The sequence below is a fragment of the Dipteris shenzhenensis genome, chromosome 2 (genome assembly GCF_047967505.1).
Source record: "Dipteris shenzhenensis isolate YYH24624 ecotype China chromosome 2, Dip_SZ_1.0, whole genome shotgun sequence".
Taxonomy (NCBI): Eukaryota; Viridiplantae; Streptophyta; class Polypodiopsida; order Gleicheniales; family Dipteridaceae; genus Dipteris; species Dipteris shenzhenensis.
The window spans coordinates 15566087-15587531 of NC_141597.1; the positions used below are offsets into that span (position 1 = coordinate 15566087).

The following is a 21445-nucleotide window of genomic DNA, read 5'->3' on the forward strand; positions in this document are numbered from 1 at the left end:
ACCTTCGACTTCCGAACAGAAGATTTTCTCATCCTATTCTTATACGGACGACCTTCTGTATTATCAAGATCGCGTCTGTGTACCACATGACAAGGATGTTCGACGTCTTTTGTTAAAAGAGCATCATGTAGTTCCTTATGCTGCCCATCCAGGCATCAATAAGACTTATCGGTTACTCAGTGCAACATACTACTGGCCTCAGATGAAAAGCAACGTCATCAAAATGGTTACATCTTGCTTATCTTGTCAACAAATGAAAGCAAGCCGACGACTTCCAACAGGACTTCTTCAGCCTCTTCCAGTTCCAACTAAAAGGTGGGAAAGTATTTCCATGGATTTCATTACAACACTACCACGATCCTCCAGAGGTAACACTCAGATTATGGTAATTGTTGATCGATTGTCCAAAATGGCACACTTTGTTGCTTGCAAAAGCAGTGCACAGGCTCCGGACATAGCCAAACTCTTTATACAACACATCTTCCGACACCATGGATTGCCCAAAAATATCATATCCGACAGGGATCCTAAGTTTACCAGTCACTTTTGGATTTCACTGTTCGAATCTTTGGGTACAACTCTACTGTTCAGTTCAGCTTACCACCCAGAATCAGATGGCCAGACTGAAAGAGTCAACCAAGTTCTGGAAGAAATGCTTCGACATTATATTCAGTCACGCCTAGCAGCTTGGGAAGAGTATCTACCACTCCTTGAGTTTGCTTATAATAACTCTTTCCATAGTGCCATTAGCATGACTCCATTCCAAGCAGCTTATGGACACACTCCGATCGTACCAACGAATTTTGTACTTCAACATCGAGTGGCCCTAGCTAATCAACCGGTTCAAGAAATGCAAGACATTCTACTCCAAGTCAGGGATCATATGCGAAAAGCGAAAGAGCGGTATCAACGGTGTGCCAACAAACATAGACGTCACCTGGAATTTGACACTGGTGACATGGTGCTATTATTTGTAGCCCCACATCGCTATAAGATGGTTAAGTCTGTGTTTCCTAAGTTGCGACCAAGATACTATGGACCTTTCCGGATCGTTAAGAAAAATTCACCTTCAAGTTACAAATTGGAATTACCACCATCATGGGGTAAAATCCATCCGACATTTCATATTTCTTGGCTAAAGACGTACATTCCAGGCGATGAAGCAGTTCCTCCTGCAGGTGATTATGTCCCAGAAATCGAAGATGATTATGTTCTCCTTATTCCTGAGCGTATTCTGGACCATCGACAGCGAGAGACTTGACATCGACTTATCATAGAATTCCTTGTTCTTTGGTGAGATCTGGACGACTCCGACGCTACTTGGCAATCTGATGAAGACTTACAGCAGTACCCTGACATTTTACAGCAGTATTTTCAAAATTTACAGTGATATTTTCTACATCAGTTCATTATCTCCACCAGGGTCTTCTTTTGAGTGGGAGGGGATGTCACGATCTGTGACGTATTCCTTTCTTTATTTCTAGACTTATGGATGGTTTGATGAATGGACACTTGTGGAAGGGTATGCCCTTTCGACGGGACACTTCCTATGAGGCACAACCCTTGCCCTTTCGACGGGACACTTCCTATGAGGCACAACCCTTCATAAGAGACATCCTATTGAAGAGACATTTCTATTGTAATGTACCCTCTCATCAAGGGTCACACCCTTCACAAGGGTCACACCTCTTCATGCACATACCCTTTGGAGTACACACCTTTTCATGTGTGACTCTTCACTCTCTATATAAGAGAGGCCCAATTGTATGGATGACACACGACATCTACACTACAGACATTCAAGCAATACAATTATTCCTTGTTCTCTGCTATCTCAGTCTCCTTTCTGTTCCTTAGCACATTTCTAAATATAGTAAATCTAGGATTTCTTACAAAAACACCACAATATCGCAATGTCGAAGGTGTGAAAGGGTATTCCCTGCTGCTGTCGAAAGCCTCAAGTCAATTGAAATGACTTGTGGGTAAGCTCGGGAAGCTCAAATCACTACTGGAAGTCACGGGGGTCCAAATCTAAGCAAAAAATGCCAAAAAATAGCCTAAAACTGCTCGGAATCGCCTTTTGACAAGTTGTATGGACTCCTGGCACTACCGCGCATCCTCCTGCAGAGGTCTATATGGGTGTACGAAAAAAAAAAGTTGAATTTTGTGTTTCTCGAAATGGTGCGGGACAGGGTTGTTTATGTTTGGGCAATGCCAAAATGTCAAAATCGGACCTCAAAAGGTCAAAAAACAGCCGTTGGACTGCTCCAAAACAAGTTTATGGCGACCAACTGACGAGGAATGTCTGCCAATGCTGAGGGAGAACCACGAACTGATGCAGGAGTGAGCTGAACTCACAAATGAGGACCAGGAGCAATCATCACTAGGACACCGGAGTACTTGATGGCGAGGCTAAGCGAAGGGAGGATCTACCTTAGAGGAGAGGGGAGCTTCCATTTGCGGGCTTCTCTCATCCTCTAGATAGAGCAAGAAGAAGGTAGGAAGGGAGGCTCTGATACCACATGAAGGCACATGGTGGAGAGGGAGAGAGAGAGAGGGTAGGCTAGGGGGAGAGGAAGTGATACTCAAAGAGAGACTTAATGAAATGGAAATGAATTGACTAGAGCAATGAACCAAAATGAAAGTACTTACATGTAGACCAAAGAGCTTGTAGCTTAATACTTGATTAATTTACACTAGACAAGTACAACTCTTATGTAAAGCACACACACACATATGAACAGCTATGCATATGGGATAACTCCCAATGTGACGCGTGGCCTCCATAGGACATACTAGACTAGAACTCACACTAGAACACACTAGAACACACCAAACTGACTCAACTTGACTTCATATTCTAACAATTTTTACTTCAGCCTTCCAATCTGAAAGCTTGGGGCAGCTTTAGTGACACTCTTCAGAAAGTTACACCCTCCTCTCACGAAGAAATAGAGAAGCAACCAGATATGTGGAATGAATCCATATTGGTGGATGAGCATGGCAGATCACTTGGAGTGTCACATTATATGCAGTAGTCTAGATGGGAGAGGGGACCTACTTCCACTGTAGGTGCTTGGAAGGCTTTAAGACAGCTTCCAAAAGATTAGAGACTCTTATCAGTTGGCCACCATAGAGGGAGTGCAGTCAGGATGCAATAGACAAAGGCAGCCATACAAGCAGAGTGGATAGATATATATGACTTACTGATCACAGAGTCCACTTGGTTGGGATCCTTTATGGGGACGGGTGCTCGAGCCCTTACAGATCATTTCCTTGCGGTATGCACATGAGGAGACCCTTGTCTTTGATGTTCAGTCTCGGGAGGCAGACTTCTCAAATCTTTAGATGATATTCTTTTGGAGGTTGCCTTCCAGCCTGTTAGGATTGCAGGTTAAATGGAGTGGGGCATGGACTCACAGAGGTATCTGGATCCTGACCCCGTTCTCCTGGCACTTGGGTCTTGGAGACTCTGGCTATATGGTGGTTCTCCCATCCGGTTCTTGTAGTGGGACCGAGGGGAGTGGGAATGGATTGATGAAGGGCATCGAGAGAAGAGCATCCCCTTCTTTTGCTACACAGTTAGAAATGCCAGGAGATTTCAGCTTAGCAGTAGAGGTTGGAGGTCCTCCAGAGCTCCTCATGGGGATAGTTTTCATATTTCTGTAGAGGTGCATAAAAACTTTTGGAGGAGGCTCTCAAAATCCCTCAGAAATAGAAAGATCACTCTCTTCTTTTGGCTTTCTATTCATGGAGGGATTGCAATAAACCTGTGGAGATCCAGGATTGGGGCCTGTACCTACTTGTCCTCGATGCCATGCAACAGTTGAGTCAGCTCAGCATTGCCTTTTGGAGTGCAGATAGGTGAGGACGTTCTATAAGGGTGTTGTCAAGATTCTTTGCATATATCATAGAGCACCCTTCTTGATGACTTGGGGATCAGTGGCATGGTTATCTCTTACTGGACCTCAGGTGTTTTTCGAGGGACAGGACTCAAACTTATCCTTCATCATACGACGACACGTCATACTCTCTCCAAGATGTTCCTTTCACTCCTTTCAGAGCTGCTCATGCCTCGGTAGACACATCTTGGGAGATTCTGGCTAGCATTGCAGCTTGGCATATTTGGAGGGCCAGATGTACGAAGGCGATGGAGGGTTCACAAGTTCACCTATCCTAGTCTATGGCCAGTATATGGACTTATACTATACACATAGTGATGGCCATCTGGGCGAGCATGCAGGGATCCTCCAGAGCAGCTACAGCCAAGAGAGATACTTTTTTCAGAGTTTGGAGAGGATCTCCATTCTTCTTTGAGTCTTCTTCAGGGGTTGAGGTGGCATTTTCAGCCTCCACCTTGGACTTTTGTTAGCTCTTTTTGAGCTGTTTTTTCTTTCATGCATGTCATGATGTACTCCCGCATTTGAGCTTGCTCTTGCGGCTTTCATTCATACTTGCGGCTATCGTTACTCCAATGGTCTCTCTCCCCATGTTGAAGAGAGAGAGGATATGTTAGCGGCCCTCACGTGAGTGTCCACTCAAGATCTGGCAAGTCATGTCCTCTGGCTCTTTCCTACGTCTGATCCCACGTTGATCTTGGCTTAGGTCATCAAAGACAAAATCCATGACCGTGCTTTCCGGTCCCTCACGTGCTCTCCTCTGTGCTCGTATGAGCTAATCTCTGTCTCTCTAGGCCTCAAGATGAAAAAAAGCCACATGTGGCTAATCTAGATGTGCTAGGAACTCTCTTAGTGGGCTGAAACCGGTACTAAAAAGAGTGTGGTGGCATCCTCGTATTTCATAGTTATAGGGCATTTGAAAGCTAGTCATCCTTTGTGTTGGTCTCCTGCATATCCATCTCTAGTGTGGGATGCCCTATGCCCTCTACTCGTCTTGGACTCAAACTGTAGCCTATCTGAACATACTCGAAGTTGATCCATTGAAATCCTCCATGCATGTCGGAGATGGATCTGGGTGTAGCCCGGCGGATTTCTTCTGAGATCCATAAGCAATATCTTTGTAGAAGCTGAGTTTCACACACACACACACACATAGAGAGATTGTGTCGAATTTAAATAACATCTCACATAAATGTATGTGTGTTCTTCGCATAAGCTTGACATTAGCTACGTTGAAAGAAAGTGTTTGTGAGTGTCTCACAAGCAACACCTGAGATGGAATCTTGGAAGTTTTAGTTGCTTTTACTTGCGTTAGGTGGAGTGGCTTCATGAAAAGATCAAATGACAATGGACGGACTTGGTCAAGAAGAGATCAATTGCCCCCAGGCGTCTTAGGCCCCAGTAAGAATAAGGTACTTGATTTCATGATTTTCTAGAGTTTTGAGTGGATGATATAATGTAAAATTTCCTTGATCAATGATGACATATGCACTCCTCTTTTCGATAATAGAATCTTGAAGCATTATATATTTAATTTTCTGCACTTACATGTTGGTTATGATACTTCGTAATTGGGATTGCATGATATGAATCATTTCAATTGAAGTTTAGACTTCCAAGGATGCCTTTTCTTACTTGAACTATTGGACTGTGTATCTCAGAAGGAAAGTTCTAAGTCCTATCCATTTCTTTCTAAGGAGACTTAAAAAGTACACTCCAAGTGAAACTAGAAGCCTCTTTCAACGAAAGACCTACGTTATATGAACATGATTGATTAGTCAAAAAGATGAATATCTTGATGAATTTTGCATTATTAAAATCATATAGTGAAAGATGACCTGAATCTTTGTTCACGAGAGCTGACAATATATACTGATTGTTGTCTTATTCTAATTTATTGACTTTTAACTTATATACATGTGTTCTCTTGTTCCCCCTCCTGTTCCCCTTTTCTGCACCCACCTGCTTTTCCCCCCTGGTTATTCCCCCTCCCTTTGCTATGATCCCTTCACTAAGAGTTCATATGGCTCCCTTCAACTTCAAGTGCACCTGCTCTAGCCCTCTTTTGTTATCTTCACACAATGTGTTGTACTTTGAATAGCTGCTAGCATTATTTATGTTTTCTTGTTCATTCTTGTTAGAACATGAAGTCAAAGTGAGTGTTCTAGGTGTGTTTTCATAGTCTAGTGAGTCCTAGTGAGTGTTCTTTTTGGTTCATGTGGTAAAGATGCAGGTTCAATGAGTTCAATGTACTCTACACCCCTCAGGTAAGGCTAATTTGTAAGCAAGCTCTTCAATCCTCTTAAGTATTGTGAATGGTTCACAATACCTAGGAGACAACTTTGGACATTTACTTGTTTTTAAAGATTCTGAAGATTCAAGTACCTTGAGGTAGACTTTCTCATTTACTTCAAACTCTAACCTTCTACGGTGGGGGTTTGCATAACTTTGTGCTCTATGTTGAGCTCTTCTTATGCTATCTTTAGCTAACTTAAGCGTTTGATTCATATCTTCAGGAAAGTCTTTGGCTGCTTGAACCTTCTCTTTTTTTAGTCCCACTGCCATTGGGACTCTTGGTTAAAATCCATACAATATCATGAATGGACTAAAATATGTAGTTGAATGTTTGGCACTGTTATATGCAAATTCTAATATGGGTAAATACTATTTCCAATTAGTTTGCCATTTACTTACATATCCTTGAAGCATATCCTCAATGATGTGATTGACTCTTTCAGTTTGACCATCACTCTATGGATGATCCGTGGTACTCATATTCAATGAAGTTTCCAACCTCATAAATGCAGCCCTCCAAAAATGGCTGTTAAATTTGCTATCCCGATCACTAACAATACCGGCTGGTAGCCCATACAATCTATAGACATTCTCCACAAATAGCCTAGCTAATTTTGGAGTTTTAACATCTTCATTGATAGGAATAAAATGAGCCATCTTGGTCAACCGATCCACAATTACTCACAGGTAATCCCACAATAAAATACATGGAGATGCTTTCCCATTTGCGAGATGGAATCTCCAATGGATGTAGGAGACCTCCTACCTTAAGGCGTTCAGCCTTATTGACCTGGCAGTTTTGGCACTTCAATACATAGTCTTGGACGTCCTATTCCAGACCAAAAGAATTGTCTTTTCAGAAGTGCGCATGTCTTCTGAATTCCCGGGTTTCCAACACTCGGACTATCATGACATTCAAAAAGAATTTGGCGCCTAATGTCATTATTATCCAGGACACATACTCTACCCTTGTAGAGCAGGTAGCCATCTTCAATAGTATATTTTTCCCACTTGAGTCCTTTATCACCAACCTCTGGTGTGTCGCCATTTCCATGCGACTCCTTCGTGAAAGCCCCTCGATTAGTTGGATCCCTATTTCTAATTGCTTTCCATATTTTAGAGAAGTGAGGATCAAACTCACATTTCCCTGCAAGATGTGGTGTCCATTGGAATCTCGATGGGTTGGAGTTTCGGAGTGTGTGTGTGTGTTGGAAAGATAGAAATCAGAGAGTCTTTGGTGATCTATTTTTTCTGGTTTTGTTTTCTTTCATCGTTCTTTGCAACAATTGCTCTTTGATTGTCGGCAAACTCACTACATAGACTATGATGTATACTTGTCCTATATGGAGAATTTCTCTTAATGTACTTTTTTAGCTTCCGAGTTTTTGGATAGCTACGTTGTAATATAAAGTATTCAAAGTTTTCACTAAAAGGTGTGTGTGTATGTGTGTGTGTGTTTGTGTACCATGCTGCTTTCTTTCCATCCAGTTCCCCATTTGTTTACTGATCTTCCTCTTCTAGGTTGATCGAGGCATCCCGGCTTATTCTACTTTCTCCTTTGCGGATCTCATTGCCAAGAAAGCTTATCATCTTCTTCTACTACAGCCAAGCCATGGATTCATAAGTGGGGTCTTTCTATTTGGCATCTTGACAAACCACTTGCTTGGTGAAGGGTTTGTCTTGGCCGTATTTGGAACACTAAGGTCCCGCTTTGACAATGGCTTTTTTAATGGTAGTGTTTGGTTGGTGCTTTGCTAGTGGGTTCTTTCTTGGCTGCTAGGCACATTACTTCTTTGCATTGCCCATCTTGTTTGCATCTACGGGAGACAGTCCTTCATCTATTCTGGACTTGTCTGGCTACCCGTGACTTTCGTCTCAGATTGGAGACATATCTTTGTGCCCGTTTTCCTCGTATTACTTTTGGTAGGAAGTATTGGTTGTTTGGGAGATATACCACCACCCCCGACTACATTCAATTTTTTAGTCAGTGTTGTTATTGGGCTCTATGGTCATTATATAATGCCTATACTTCTTGGCTCTATGGACACTTTGCTGTGGATGTTTATCATTTCTTCCGTTCCTCCTTGCTTTGTTCTCTGCAGGATGCACGTTGCATGGGAGATCTTTCAGTGGCCCAGCTAGAAGTGTTTTTAGCTCTCATTCCTATTCAGCTTGATAATGGGAAAGCTAAGTATATCCGAGATGTTTGGTATGTTCTAGATTTAAGGCAAAATCGGATTTCAGTTTCAAACATTGCCCATGATCAACATATGTTAGTCGAATTTCAGGATAACCAATGCAGGATCAAGGATCCAAAGAAAGGGTATGAGGTTGTAGCAACAGGCACATATGACAGAGGCTTATACAAGCTTGATGCTCAGTCTTATGATCAGAAGGTATTGGCTGTAGCAAACACTTCCCAGGCTGATTTATGGCATGCCACGTTTGGACATGCCCATCACAGGGCATTGTCCTACTTGTACAACAATAATATGACTCAGGGAATGCCAAAATTACAGCAACCAGCAAATGAAGTGTGTGAGGGGTGTGCACTTGGCAAATTGCATCGCTTGCCATTCTGTAAACAAGGCAAGAATTGGGTCAAGGCAATCAGAGTGTTGTAGATAGTGCACAGTGATGTATGTGGCCCCTAAAGAGATCTAGTAGCTAGCTAGGAACGGAATGGAAATGTGGAAAGCATAATGAAAAGCAAAATGGAAAGGAAAATGAAAAACTAGTGCTAGGCAATGATAACCAAAATACTCACATGTAGATAGCTTGATGTTGATTGATATCAAAAGACTCAAGACAAGTACAACACTATATAGTGTGACACTAGACTCTAGAAAGCCATAGTGTATATGGGATAACTTCCAATATGACATGTGGCATGTCTAGGACTCACTAGACTATAAAACACCCCCTAGACACCTAGTACACTCATTTTTGACTCACTTTGGCTTCATATTCCAACACCCCCCATGAAGGCAAGGTGAGAGACTACTGGAATGGAACCAAGAACAGAACATGACAATGACGGTCATCAGAACTGTGCATGCCGGTCTAGAACTAGACATGGTTCCTACACAATCTCAAAGGCAAGTGAGCATGGCTCAAAGACTAGTGAGCATAACATATAAATCTCATCTAGCATGGCTCAGAGGCTCATCATGCATGGATGCATGACCAACTTAGAGCTCTAGGAGACTAATGCACCAACATCCTGGAACTCTCAAGCCAGGCCTAATAAACAAATAGACCTATCAAAGCCAATACACATGGCTCCCACAGTACATCCTCCCTTGGCTTCATAACAGGACATGTTAGGATGCCACACACCAAAAAAATAGGAAAACCAATACATCTTTTTAGGAGGACTATCCAAGGCAGAGGACCTTTAGACTCAATGAAAACCAAACACTAAATACATATCATTTTAGGGGGACTACCCAAGGCAGAGGACCCCAAAATACATCAAGCATGTAGTAATAAATAAAAATATCTCTTTGTGAAAGAGATGTCCTCCAAGTAGCTAATGCACATGTGTGCACATCCCTGCGAGTTGATGATGATGTCAATGAAGTGCTAGGTAGGAATGCCCCAAAATATGTGTCGGTGAAGTCCATGGGTAGCTACATGGAGCAATTACATGATGACTCTCAAAATGCAGGAAGAAGAGTCACCAATGTCGAAGTAGAAGCCTCAGGTACCACGACCAATCGGAAAGTCAATCAATGCGAAGTACCTCAGGCACCGATCGAATAAGCAATGTTGAAGAAGTCACTTGTTGATGTAGAGTGGTCTACATCAAGCTCGGTGTAATACACTAATCAGAGAGATCACTGTAGTGGAGTGTGTCGGAGTAGTATGAGAGAACTCACATTTAGCTTGAAAAGTCTTCACCAAAGTTTGGAGTAATCACGTGAAGGAGTCACCGCAATGTAATGTCAAGAGCTCACATCAAGTGGCGGGTAGAGAAGATAGAGGCAGCGTGGACAATAGCTCCAAGAGAATGACGAACAGAATGCGGGCACGAACTTGCGGGCAACAACTCCAAGAGAATGTCAGGCAGAAGGAGCAAATGACGGGCTGGAGCAGAGGTCAACAATGAAGAGGATGGACACGTTGAGCTGGTTGTATCATGCTTGGGCTGTCAAATTATTGAGCTCCAGAATAAAATTCGCGCGCAGAAACAAATTTCGTCACTTCTTGCAAGGGCTGTAACTTTTCACAGAAAACTCGGATTGAAAACTCGGATTGCAATGATTTAAAAACTAAATTTCTAGTACTCAAGGTCCTCTACAACTTTGCTGAAGACACAAAGCCATGATTCTGCCTCTAGCTCCAGATAGAAGTATCACATCATCCGTAGGTCACAGAAAGATGTAGCTGAAGGAAGGAGAAGAGAGGTGGCAGATCATGGCGTGGAGAAGAGAGCTCAAGGAAGGAGAGAAGAGGGCAGCCTTCCAAGGAGGAGGAGTTAGAGTAGCTTCATTGGCCTCCCTCACCTCAACCTCTTGGAAGGGAAAGGGAAAGAGAGAGCAAGGCTAGGAACATGGCTCTGATACCATATGAAGAGATCTAGTAGCTAGCTAGGAATGGAATGGAAATGTGGAAAGCATAATGAAAAGCAAAATGGAAAGGAAAATCAAAGAACTAGTGCTAGACGATGATAACCAAAATACTCACATGTAGATAGCTTGATGTTGACTGATATCAAAAGACTCAAGACAAGTACAACAATATATAGTGTGACACTAGACTCTAGAAAGCCATAGTGTATATGGGATAACTCCCAATATGACACGTGGCATGTCTAGGACTCACTAGACTATAAAACACCCCCTAGACACCTAGTACACTCATTTTTTTTTTTCATGAAAAAGACTTCTATTAAGTAAGAACAAAAACCCGCGAGAGCAAGCTCAAAGCGGAATACATCATGAAATCATGAGGATAATAATAAAAAACCCCTCAGAGTGAGGTGGAAAGAAACCAAGGCTGAGGCTGAAAGTGCCATCTCAACCGTGTAGTAGATTCAAAGAAGAAAGGAGAATCCTTCCATTCCCTGAAGAAAGAAGCCCTCCTAGCAGAAGCTGCACGGGAGTCCCCTTGCATACCCGTCCATACGGCCATCAGAGTGTGTACGATGTCTGTCTAGATACTAGCCAATGTGTGCGAGGGATGAACCTGAGTACCCTCCATAGCCTCTGTGCATCTGGCTCTCCAGATATGTCAGGCTGCTATGCTCGCTATAATCTCCCAAGAAGTATCCACAGAGGCATGTACAGCTGTAAAAGGACAGTGTGGAACCACATCCAACGAGCAGAACTCAACCCGATGACGTCGAACCGAAATGGCCCGAGAGGAGTCAAGTCCCTCATAGAAAACCTGAGGTCCTGTAAGAGAAAGCCAAGCCATCGAGCCCCAAGTCATAAAAAGTGGGGAATGGGCAAAGTGACTGAAGATCTTGGCTATCCCCATCCAAATCAATCTCGCCTGTCTGCAATCCCATAAGCAATGCTGAATAGACTCCGAAGCAGAAAGGCAACGAGGGCAACTAGGGTCGGCTCCGAATCTGGACCTCCAAAGGTTCACTGCAATCCCTCCATGAATAGAAAGCCAAAAGAAGATAGTGATCTTTCTATTCCTGTGGGATTTCCAGAGCCTCCTCCAGAAATACCTCTGCTGATCCGCAGTAATACCAAAAGTCTCCCAATGAGGAACTCTGGAGGGTCTCCAGCCTCTACTACTGAGCTGAAATCTCCTAGCATTACTGACCGTGTAACGAAAGAAGGGGATGGTCTTCTCTCGATGCCCCGCGTCAATCCACTCCCACTCTCCGGGGTCCCACTGTAAATACCTGATGGGAACTCCTCCATAGAGCCAAAGTCTCCAAGACCCGGTGGAGAGTAACTGGGGGTCAGGGTCTAAGAACCACTCTGAATCTGATCCCTGCATCAAGAGGCCTACGACCCTGATAGGCTGAAAAGCAGACTCAAGCAAGATATCATCTGTAGATCTGAGCAATCTGCCACCATCCTGGACACTGAAAACCAAAGCATCCTCCTGTGCATCTCGGAAGGCTAAGACCTGAAGTGGAACCCCGCCTCTCGAGAAAGTACCTGCCCAAGTGGAGGAAGTGAGAGGCATATCATCTGTGTCTATCCAAGCCTCTGGAAGGGCTGTCTCAATCTGCAAGATCCTCCCTGCACTCCCTCTGAGATGTCCTGTCAACCTTGACTTGGTTTCCTCTGGAAGCCTACGGAAAGCTTTCCAAGATCCCAAAGAAGAAGCAGGTCCCCTCTCCCACCTAGCCCACTGCATGTAGAGTGAGGCACCCAGTGGTCTGCCACGATCATCTAAAATAATGTCGTTCCACATGATGGGCTGCCTATCAATCTCTTCCCGGGAGGAAGGAGGAATCCTCCGAAGAGAGCTTCTGAAACTAGCCCAAGCTTTCAGAATGGCAACCATGAGAGGGGATGAAGGTGATCTGAGGTGTGCTGAGGTGAAGATCCATCTAACACTGCTCATCCAGTCTCCTCCTGAGGAAGGTATGCACCTCTGTATGCTGCTGATAAGAAAGTCCTTCCACGGTTCCTGTCCTGGCATAAGTCCTCGCACCACTATCTTGCAAAGTAAAGCTCTGCACTGTAAATCTGGATCAATAATATTGAGACCCCCATCCTGTGTAGGGAGGATGAGGGTCTCCCAAGCCACTCTGGCTAAGGCATCTGCTGTGCCATCAAGCCCACTCCAGAGAAAGTTCCTGATCGGTCTTCTGAGCTGAATGATGCAGTCCCTAGAACAGCACCAACATGAACAAATAAACCAGGCAATGGCCAGAAGGACCTGGTTGACCACCACAACTCTAGAGGCAAGATCCAGCTTGGCTGAGCTCCAAAAGAGAAGCTTCCTTCTGATGCTCTCCAACACGGGAGCAAACTGCTGCGTGGTAGAAATACCCAAGCCGACCTGGCAGCCCAAATACCTGATAGGCACACCCCTCTGAACCCAAGTGAACCCTATGTCAAGCCCCCAAACTGGAGTGTCCTCATCACTGATCCAAAAGCCATTGGATTTATGCCAATTTATCTGCGCCCCTGCCGCCAAGCAAAATAAATCCAATGCTGTCCTGAAAGAAGTCAATGTCTGTGGAGAGGCATCCAAATAAATCGCTGTGTCATCAGCCAACTCACTGTCAAGCAGCTCCTCTTCTCTTCTGATGGGAAGTCTCAGCCCAAAGATGTCAGCTTGAGATCTTACATAGATGCTCATAGTTTCGGCCACGAATAAAAAAAGGAAAGGAGCAAGGGGGCATCCCTGACGGACTGATCTCGAAATCTGAAATCTCTCACCCCTTACCCCACCAATAAGTACCTGGCTATGGGCTGATCTGTACAAAGAGGAAACACCTCTGATCCAAACATCAGTGAATCCAAAGCGTAGAAGGGTGCCCTCCAAAAAACTCCAATCTACTCTGTCATAAGCTTTTTCAAAATCCAACAGTAGAATGGCAAGATTCTGGCCACTCTGCATGGCCCACTCTGAAGCTTCCCAGAAAGAAAAAATGTTATCAAAAATACTTCTGCCATGCACAAATCCCGTCTGAGTGTCATGAATAAGATCAGGGAGAAGTGGCTGCAATCGGAGGCTGATAGCCTTGGCCAGAATGTTGTAACAAGTCCCTAGAAGTGTGATAGGCCTCCACTGGGACAATAAATTTCTGGGATAAGGTGGATGAGGCCCTCTGTAAGCGACTCAGGCATCTCGCCAGAGTCCCAAATGGCCTGCATGGCTGAAGTAATATAGTCTCCAATCATATCCCAAAATGCAATGAAAAAAGACGGGGTGAGGCCATCTAAACCTAGACAGCTTGCCCTTGTGAAGGGCTGAAAGTGCAGTCCTGAACTCTGTGTTGGTGAAAGGTGCGTCAAGTAGAACATGCATATCATGATTCACCAACACTGGGATACTCTGCCAAATAGCCTGTCTAGCATCCTCTATATCGTGTGTCTCAGGATCAGCAGTAAGGAGGGTGGCATAGAAATCTGAAGCTATGCGTAAGACGTCATCTGGCTCTGTCTGTAAAACTCCATGTGAGTCAATAAGCTGAGATACACTCTCTCTACTATGTCTAGGGCCAAGAGTAGAGAAAAAGTGTTTATTGACTCTACCACCCATCTGAATCCAAAAGGACTCCCGTGCATGAAAGGCATACTCTGCTCTCTGATCAAGCAATAACTGCGAGCCCTCGCTGCAGCAAGGCGCTCCTGAATCCAAGCATCTGAAGGCCGTTTCTGCTCTTCCCTCTGCAAGGCTGATAACTGCTGGCGAACACCAATCTCACGTCTGAGAATATCTCGCCTCCTGGTAGAAGCAACTGAGCAGTAAAAGTCGCTAATACCAGAGAGGGCTGCGGCTAAATGTGATGGATGTGGCTGCCCACCCTGGACATGAGCAAACCATATCCGTAGGGCTGCCTCCGTAAGGTCCTCCTCTGTGTAAAAGGCATCTGGAATCCTGATGCTGGCAGATCGGCCTCTCAAGTGAGGCTCTGAGATAGCCAGAACAACAGGGAAATGGTCTGAGGTGGAAACCCCCGCAGCAATGCATACCGATCCACCTCTGTCTAGTGCCCAGTCATCTACATAAAATCTGTCAATGCGTGCATGAATAGGCATCTGTTGTCTCCTGTTCGACCAAGAGAACAGGAGGGACTGTGGCTGAATAAGAAAGGCATCATCACACCAAGTATCTCTGCCACAGAAATGGAAAAGGAAGGCATCCCAAGCTGCTCTCTCCAAAGAGTGAAGTCCGCCTTCTCTACCCCCTTTTTTGTCTGAAGGTAACTCGACCATGTTAAAGTCACCTCCAATCACCCAAGAATCCACAATGGGGGCCCAGGAGAGCAAAGTCTTCCACATAAGGACACGTTCCCCTCTAATGTTGGAGGCATATAGGTTGAGGAAGCCAACCTTACGCCCTCCAATCAAAAGAATAATCCACTGAGCTCTAGAGGGGATAATGACTCCGTGCCCAACAACTAAGGGGAGAACCGACTGCGAAACTGAAATAGAAGTGCCTCCCCTAGTGCCCAATGCAGGTGACCAAAAAGTATGGCCTGAAAGCAACTTGCCTGACTTGGCACAATCTCTATAATCCAGCTTGTGCTCTTGAATAAATAATATATCAATGGGACCCCCAGTAACACCTGGATGAAGCTGATCCCGGATCAGCTGTCTACGGCGGCGATGTGGGATGCCACCTAGGCCCTGTATGTTCCAACTGATAATCCTCATCGACGGGAGGATGTAGAGTGAAACACCTTACCCGACCTAGTGGCGGAAACAAACCCCTCAACAGGGGAAGACCTCCTGCTCGAGGAAGGAGGGAAGGAACCCAGTGGTGGAAAGTCAATAGGGGAAAGAATCCTGGCACCTGAAGAAGAAGCCCTGTCAATAGGAAACCCAACCACTGGCTCCCCAAAAGTAGCGGGCACAAACTCCTCCTCTGGGAAATCTGAACTCTCTGCCAAGGCTGAAAACGAGTTCCTGTGGAGCAATCCAGACACCGGAGTACGAAGGATCCCTTGTGAGGGAAGAGGATCAACAGTGTAAGCTATCCCCTTCCCCCTATCCAAGGGAGGGAGTGAGGAATGCTCTTTACCCTGTGTCTGCCCAGCCGCAGAGATCTCTCCGTCCTCAAGAGGAACATCTGGCACTGCTGGATCTAAGGAAGAAGCTGCAACTGGGGAGGAGGTCGAAGCTTCAGCGTCTCGGACTGTGCAAGGTGAGACAGGAAGGACAGCTCGAGGTGAAGCAGAGTCTACTAAGGTACCCTCGTGAACTGAAGGAGGGACCTGCACACGTACTGGAACCCACTGTAAAGCGTCGCGTGTGCCTGAGGGAGGTGGGGGTTGAGGAGCAGGTGAAGGACCTGTACCACCCCCCTGTCGAGGCCGAGGAATAGGTACTGGACCTGTACCACCACCTGACTGAGCAGGACCGCCACGTGAAGAACGAGGAGCAGGAGCTGGACCTGTACCACCCCTCTGGCGAGGTCGAGGGGCAAGTGCCGGGTCTAATCCCCCCCCTTGTCCCCCCTGTCGAAGCAAGCCCTGAGGTGGTAGCTGTACCAGAGGGCTTCTTAGGCCTTTTCTTCTTCTTGGGGCAATCCCTGGCAAAGTGTCCCGCGGTCCTGCAAATCCTGCACTGGTCCTGCCTGCCTGAAATCTCCACTCTCTGGCGAAAAAAGGAACCATCCGGGCGCTGGATCATGACGTGGTCCATCTTGAGGTTAGGATCCTTGCAAAGGACCCTAACTCTAGGAACCCCATCAGCCTTGGTTGCCTCTGCTGCAGTCAATGGCAACCCAGGGAGGGGTGGGATCTCAGCAACTGCGCCAAAATGCTCCCCAATAACAGAAAGAAGTCGATGGTAAACCTGGGGAAGCTCGGGGAACCTGATGAAGAGCGAGAAGATTTTCTTATCTGCCTCTACTGGGTCGAAACCAAGGTGAAAGGCTTCAAAGAAGATCTTCCTGTGTCCCAGGTGTAAAAACTCGGCCTTGAGCACAGTGCTCGCAGCCTCTGGAGTGTCAAAAACAACCTGGAAAAAACCTCGTCCCAGAAGGCGAACATCTAACAATCGAGGAGTGAGGTCTGGGGGGAGAGCCGCAAGCATCCAGTCTCTGGCTTGGGATCTGGAAGGGTGAGACCCGAAGATGCGTGCTAGCAATGTGGTAGAGCACTCAATCTCTACATCCTTCTTGAGCTGCTGCAACTCGTCTTTAGAGAAAGTGATAGTTTTCGCGGCCGGTGGAGATGGAGTAGGATTGGCTGACGGGGTATCCATCGCCAATCAAGGTGAGGAGGCCGACTCAAACAGAATAAAAGCTCTTTCCGTTCCAAAAAAGCTGCGGGGGGCAAGGGAGGGGAAAGGAGGCAAGGAGGAAGCAGGGGGGAAGGGGAGGGGAGGAGAGGGGCTGGGGCTGAGAGGGGAGAGGGGCAAGCTGAGAGGGAGGGAGGGGGAAAGGAGAGGAGAAGAAAGAGAGGAGTGAGAGGAAGAGAGGGGGCGGGAGAGCAAGCAGAGAGGGGGTGGGACAGCAGAGGGGAGGCGAGGGGCAAGCAAGGGAGGGGGCGGGACAGGGGGAAGGGGCGGAACAGCAAGGGGGAGGGGGCGGAGGCAGGGAGAGGGGGCGGAGCAGTAGGGGGGAGGGGGCGGAGACAGGGGGGAGGGGGCGGAGCAGCAGGGGGGAGGGGGCGGAGGCAGGGAGAGGGGGCGGAGCAGCAGGGGGGAGGGGGCGGAGGCAGGGAGAGGGGGCGGGATAGCAGGGGGGAGGGGGCGGAGCAGCAGAGGGGAGGGGGCGGAGGCAGGGAGAGGGGGCGGGACAGCAGGGGGGAGGGAGCGGAAGCAGGGAGAGGGGGCGGAAGGGCAGGGGGAGGGAACGAGGGACAGGCAGGGGGAGGGGGCGGAGCAGCAGGGGGGGAGGGGGGGGAGCAGCAGGGAGGGGCGAGGGACAGGCTGAGGGGAGAGAGAGACAGGCTGAGGGAGGGGGAGTAGCAGACCTTCCTTGCACTGTGGTTTATTTGGATGGCCAAAAATAGTTTTCAACTTAATTTAGTGACTATTAACACTAAAGAAAAAATTTGCAATGATTAAACAAAAAGGATCGAGCTGATGTAGCATATCCATTTATAATGAATGATATTCAAAGGCACCATTTTCGAGACAGGTTGTGAACACAAGTGAGCAAGAGTGCACACACAAGAAAGCTCCAATAGAAATGTTCAAATGAAGCAATACAAGTACTTGGTATATATAGTACCCAAGTACTACTGGTCAACCATAGGGTTGACTTTATGCCTACAACACCATATCTTTGTAATCTCTTACAAATCCCCCCTCAAAGATATGGCTGAAAGTACCCTGGAAACATCTCAGGTGTACCCTACAGTACCTAAAGTACCATGGTTGCACAAATTCATCCAGATGGATATGCAACCTATGGGAGTACATGAAAACAATGTCATTGTGAATCACTTCACAACCCCCCTTGACATTGTGAGAATGTCTCTGATCCCCAAGCCATGTCAATGTCGTAAGAAAAGATCTGTTGACAGGGCTTTGGTGAAGATATCCGCCACATTGTCCTCAGATGGACAATAGATGAGATCAATGAAGCCATCAGAAATACAATCCCGTACATAATGATAATGATTTTCAATGTGTTTCATGCGAGCATGAAAGACAGGATTGTTGGCTATGGCAATGCAACTCTGGCTGTCACAGAAGATAGAGTTTGCTTCGCCATCCTGTACATGATGCAAGTCATGCAAAAGCTTCCTTAACCACATTAACTCCGTAGTGGCTGAATTTGCAGCTTTGTACTCTGCTTCACTGGAGGAAAGAGAGACTCGCTCTTGCTTCTTACTGAGCCATGAGATATAGGCTGAACCCAATGAGAAGCAATAGCCAGTAGTGGACCGTCTGTCGTCAATGTCCCTTGACCAATGTGAGTCGGTGAAACCACTCAGCTTTAGATCACAATCTGAAGCATAATGCAAGCCAAGAGAGAGAGTGCCATGGACATATCTGAGAACCCTCTTTGCTGCATTCCAATGTGTGATCATGGGACAATGCATGAACTGGCTCAAAAGCCCTGTGGCATAGGCAATATCAGGCCGTGTGGAGCATAGATATATCAAACTGCCAACCAACTGCCTGTCCAAAGTGCCATCAAACTTTTTAGGAGCATCGTGCTTACTTAGCTTGAGTCCCTTTTCCAATGGAGTAACCACAGGCTTACAGTTCTCCATTTTAAATTTCTGTTGGGTGGAGGTTATGCATTGCCCGAGTGGCTTGGACTTGTGATAAGTGCAGTGGAACTGAACAACAATGGAGAGAGAGAGAGAGAGAGAGAGAGAGAGAGAGAACTACTCACAAAACTAAACTGGAAAACAAAGAAGATAAGAGAGACTTGCATAAGGATCTCAGGAGGAAACCCCTCTACTGCTGGGGGAAAACCTCAACTCTGATGTGGATCAGTTGCTTTACACTAAGATGAAGAGAATGGGGGAGAGGAGCCCTATATATAGCCCCCCCCCCTCCCTTAGGTAACCGACTAGAAGGGGAAGGGGGTGACCCGACTGGACAACCAACCCAAGGCGTGTCTAGCTCTCATGGGTGGACAGACCCACAACCAAAGCCCTCACTCTATGATACAAGAGATGTAACCTCTAATAGGGCTCTTTCCTCATGGATGGTTTCAACAGGAACACACAATTGCTCTATCCACAACTTAGATAGCAACACTTTACAGTATATACATTTTGATATTGCCTTCGTCCACAACCTAGATCAATACACGTGCACAAGCCCACACTGGGGCCTTTGGATCTAGCACCCATCTATGATATGGACATGGCACATCGTGCACTTTAGACCGTTGAATTTCATTTTATTTTATTTTTTCAAGAAAGAGACGTCTATTAAGTAAGAGAAAAAACCCTCGAGAGCAAGCTCAAAGCGGAATACATCATGAAATCATGAGGATAAATAAAACCCCCTCAGAGTGAGGTGGAAAACAACCAAGGCTGAGGCTGAAAGTGCCACCTCAACCTTGTAGTAGTCTCAGAGAAAAAAAGAGAATCCTTCCATTCCCTAAAGAAAGAAGCCCTCCTAGCTGAGGCTGCACGGGAGTCTCCCTGCATACTCGTCCATATGGCCATCAAAGTATGTACGGTGTCTATCCAGATATAGCCAATGTGTGCGAGGGATGAACCTGAGTACCATCCAAAGCCTCTGTGCATCTGGCTCTCCAGATATGCCAAGATGCTATGCTCGCTAGAATCTCCCCAAGAAGTATCCACAGAGGCATGAACAGCTGTAAAAGAAAGGTGTGGTACCACATCCAACGAACAGGACTCAATCTGATGACGTCGAACCGAAATGGCCCGAGAGGAGTCAAATCTTTCATAGAATACCTGAGGCCCTGTAAGAGAAAGCCAAGCCATTGAGCCCCATGTCATAAAGAATGGGGAGTGGGCAAAGTGACTGAAAATCCTAGCTACCCCCATCCAAATCATCCTCGCCTGTCTGCAATCCCATAAGCAATGTCTGCAATCACCCCTTCCTAGGCTGCCCCGCCATCTTTGCTAGGCCTGTTTGCAAGCCATAGACCTGCCTAGATACCTGTCCATCCCAAGCGCATCTGACCCGGGTTCATCCTACCATGTGTCGCCGCCATCATACAGCCACTCCTCACCTCTATCTGGAGCTCCAAACTGCCACCAATCTGCTCCTGGCCCTACTTCTGCTAGTCGCCTTATCCATCGTGCTGATCCATACTCCTAGATGGCTCTAGGTACTTCTCTAGCATTAGGAAAAAAGGGAGCTCATTTTGGGGCCTTTTAGAAGGGAGAGAAAATAGGCTCTCAACCAATCAGGAGTGGGCCAACGTAACGTTGAAAATTCAACAAAAGAAGACGAAAATAAGAAAAAGAAATAGTACTATATGTTCGTAGAAGCATGTCACATTAATGAGGTGATCTAATTTGAATCTTTAAAAAATTTATTTTCTGTGCAGAATTTGGTGATTCTAACACCGCAGACGCGTCCGGAACGGCCCAAAACCCCAAGAACGGCACTGGAAACGCTGGAATCGGACATCCGGAGGCCCGGAAACTCGCGTTTTTCTGCAAATCGCGTTTTTCGACCTTTTTTGGCCGTTTCCGGGCCTCCGGATGTTCGATTCCAGCGTTTCCAGTGCCGTTCTTGGGGTTTTGGGCCGTTTCGGACGTGTCTGCGGTGTCAGAATCACCAAATTCTGCACAGAAAAGTGTTGCTCTTATATGAACATTGAATGTAAAGCATGTGAAAGAATATATTTATTCCTTTTCACACTGACATTTCTCATGCAAGTATCCATATTTTCTTGCTTTTGTAGAGATAGAAAAGAGAAAATAGTGAATTTCTTACAGGGCCCCAAAATGAGCTCCCGTTTTTCCTAATGATGCGCTGCCCACATGACAGCCATGATGCTGTCCATGTGGCAGCCCCTTTCTCTCTTTTTCTGTGGGTTCTACCCATGTGCCAGTCCCTTTCTCTCTTTTTCTGTGGGGTACTGTCCATGTGGCAGCCCCCTCTCCATGTTCTTTCCTCTGGGCATGCTTTCCATGATAGAAATGGAAGAGAGAACAGGAAGCCAGAGAGAGGGGGCAGAACGTCGAATATGCAATTGAATGA

The 21445-nt window shown here is 46.2% G+C and overlaps 1 protein-coding gene across 2 annotated transcripts in view; it reads left to right on the plus strand.

Moving 5' to 3' along the window:
• LOC147904377 (uncharacterized) overlaps window positions 1-21445 on the plus strand; it is a 130523-nt gene that overhangs the window by 33793 nt on the left and 75285 nt on the right. For both annotated transcript variants that reach the window (XM_087394158.1, XM_087394165.1), the window contains exon 5: window positions 5215-5311. In XM_087394158.1, the coding sequence (XP_087250284.1) occupies window positions 5215-5311 (97 nt within the window). The remainder of the gene's footprint in view (window positions 1-5214; window positions 5312-21445) is intronic.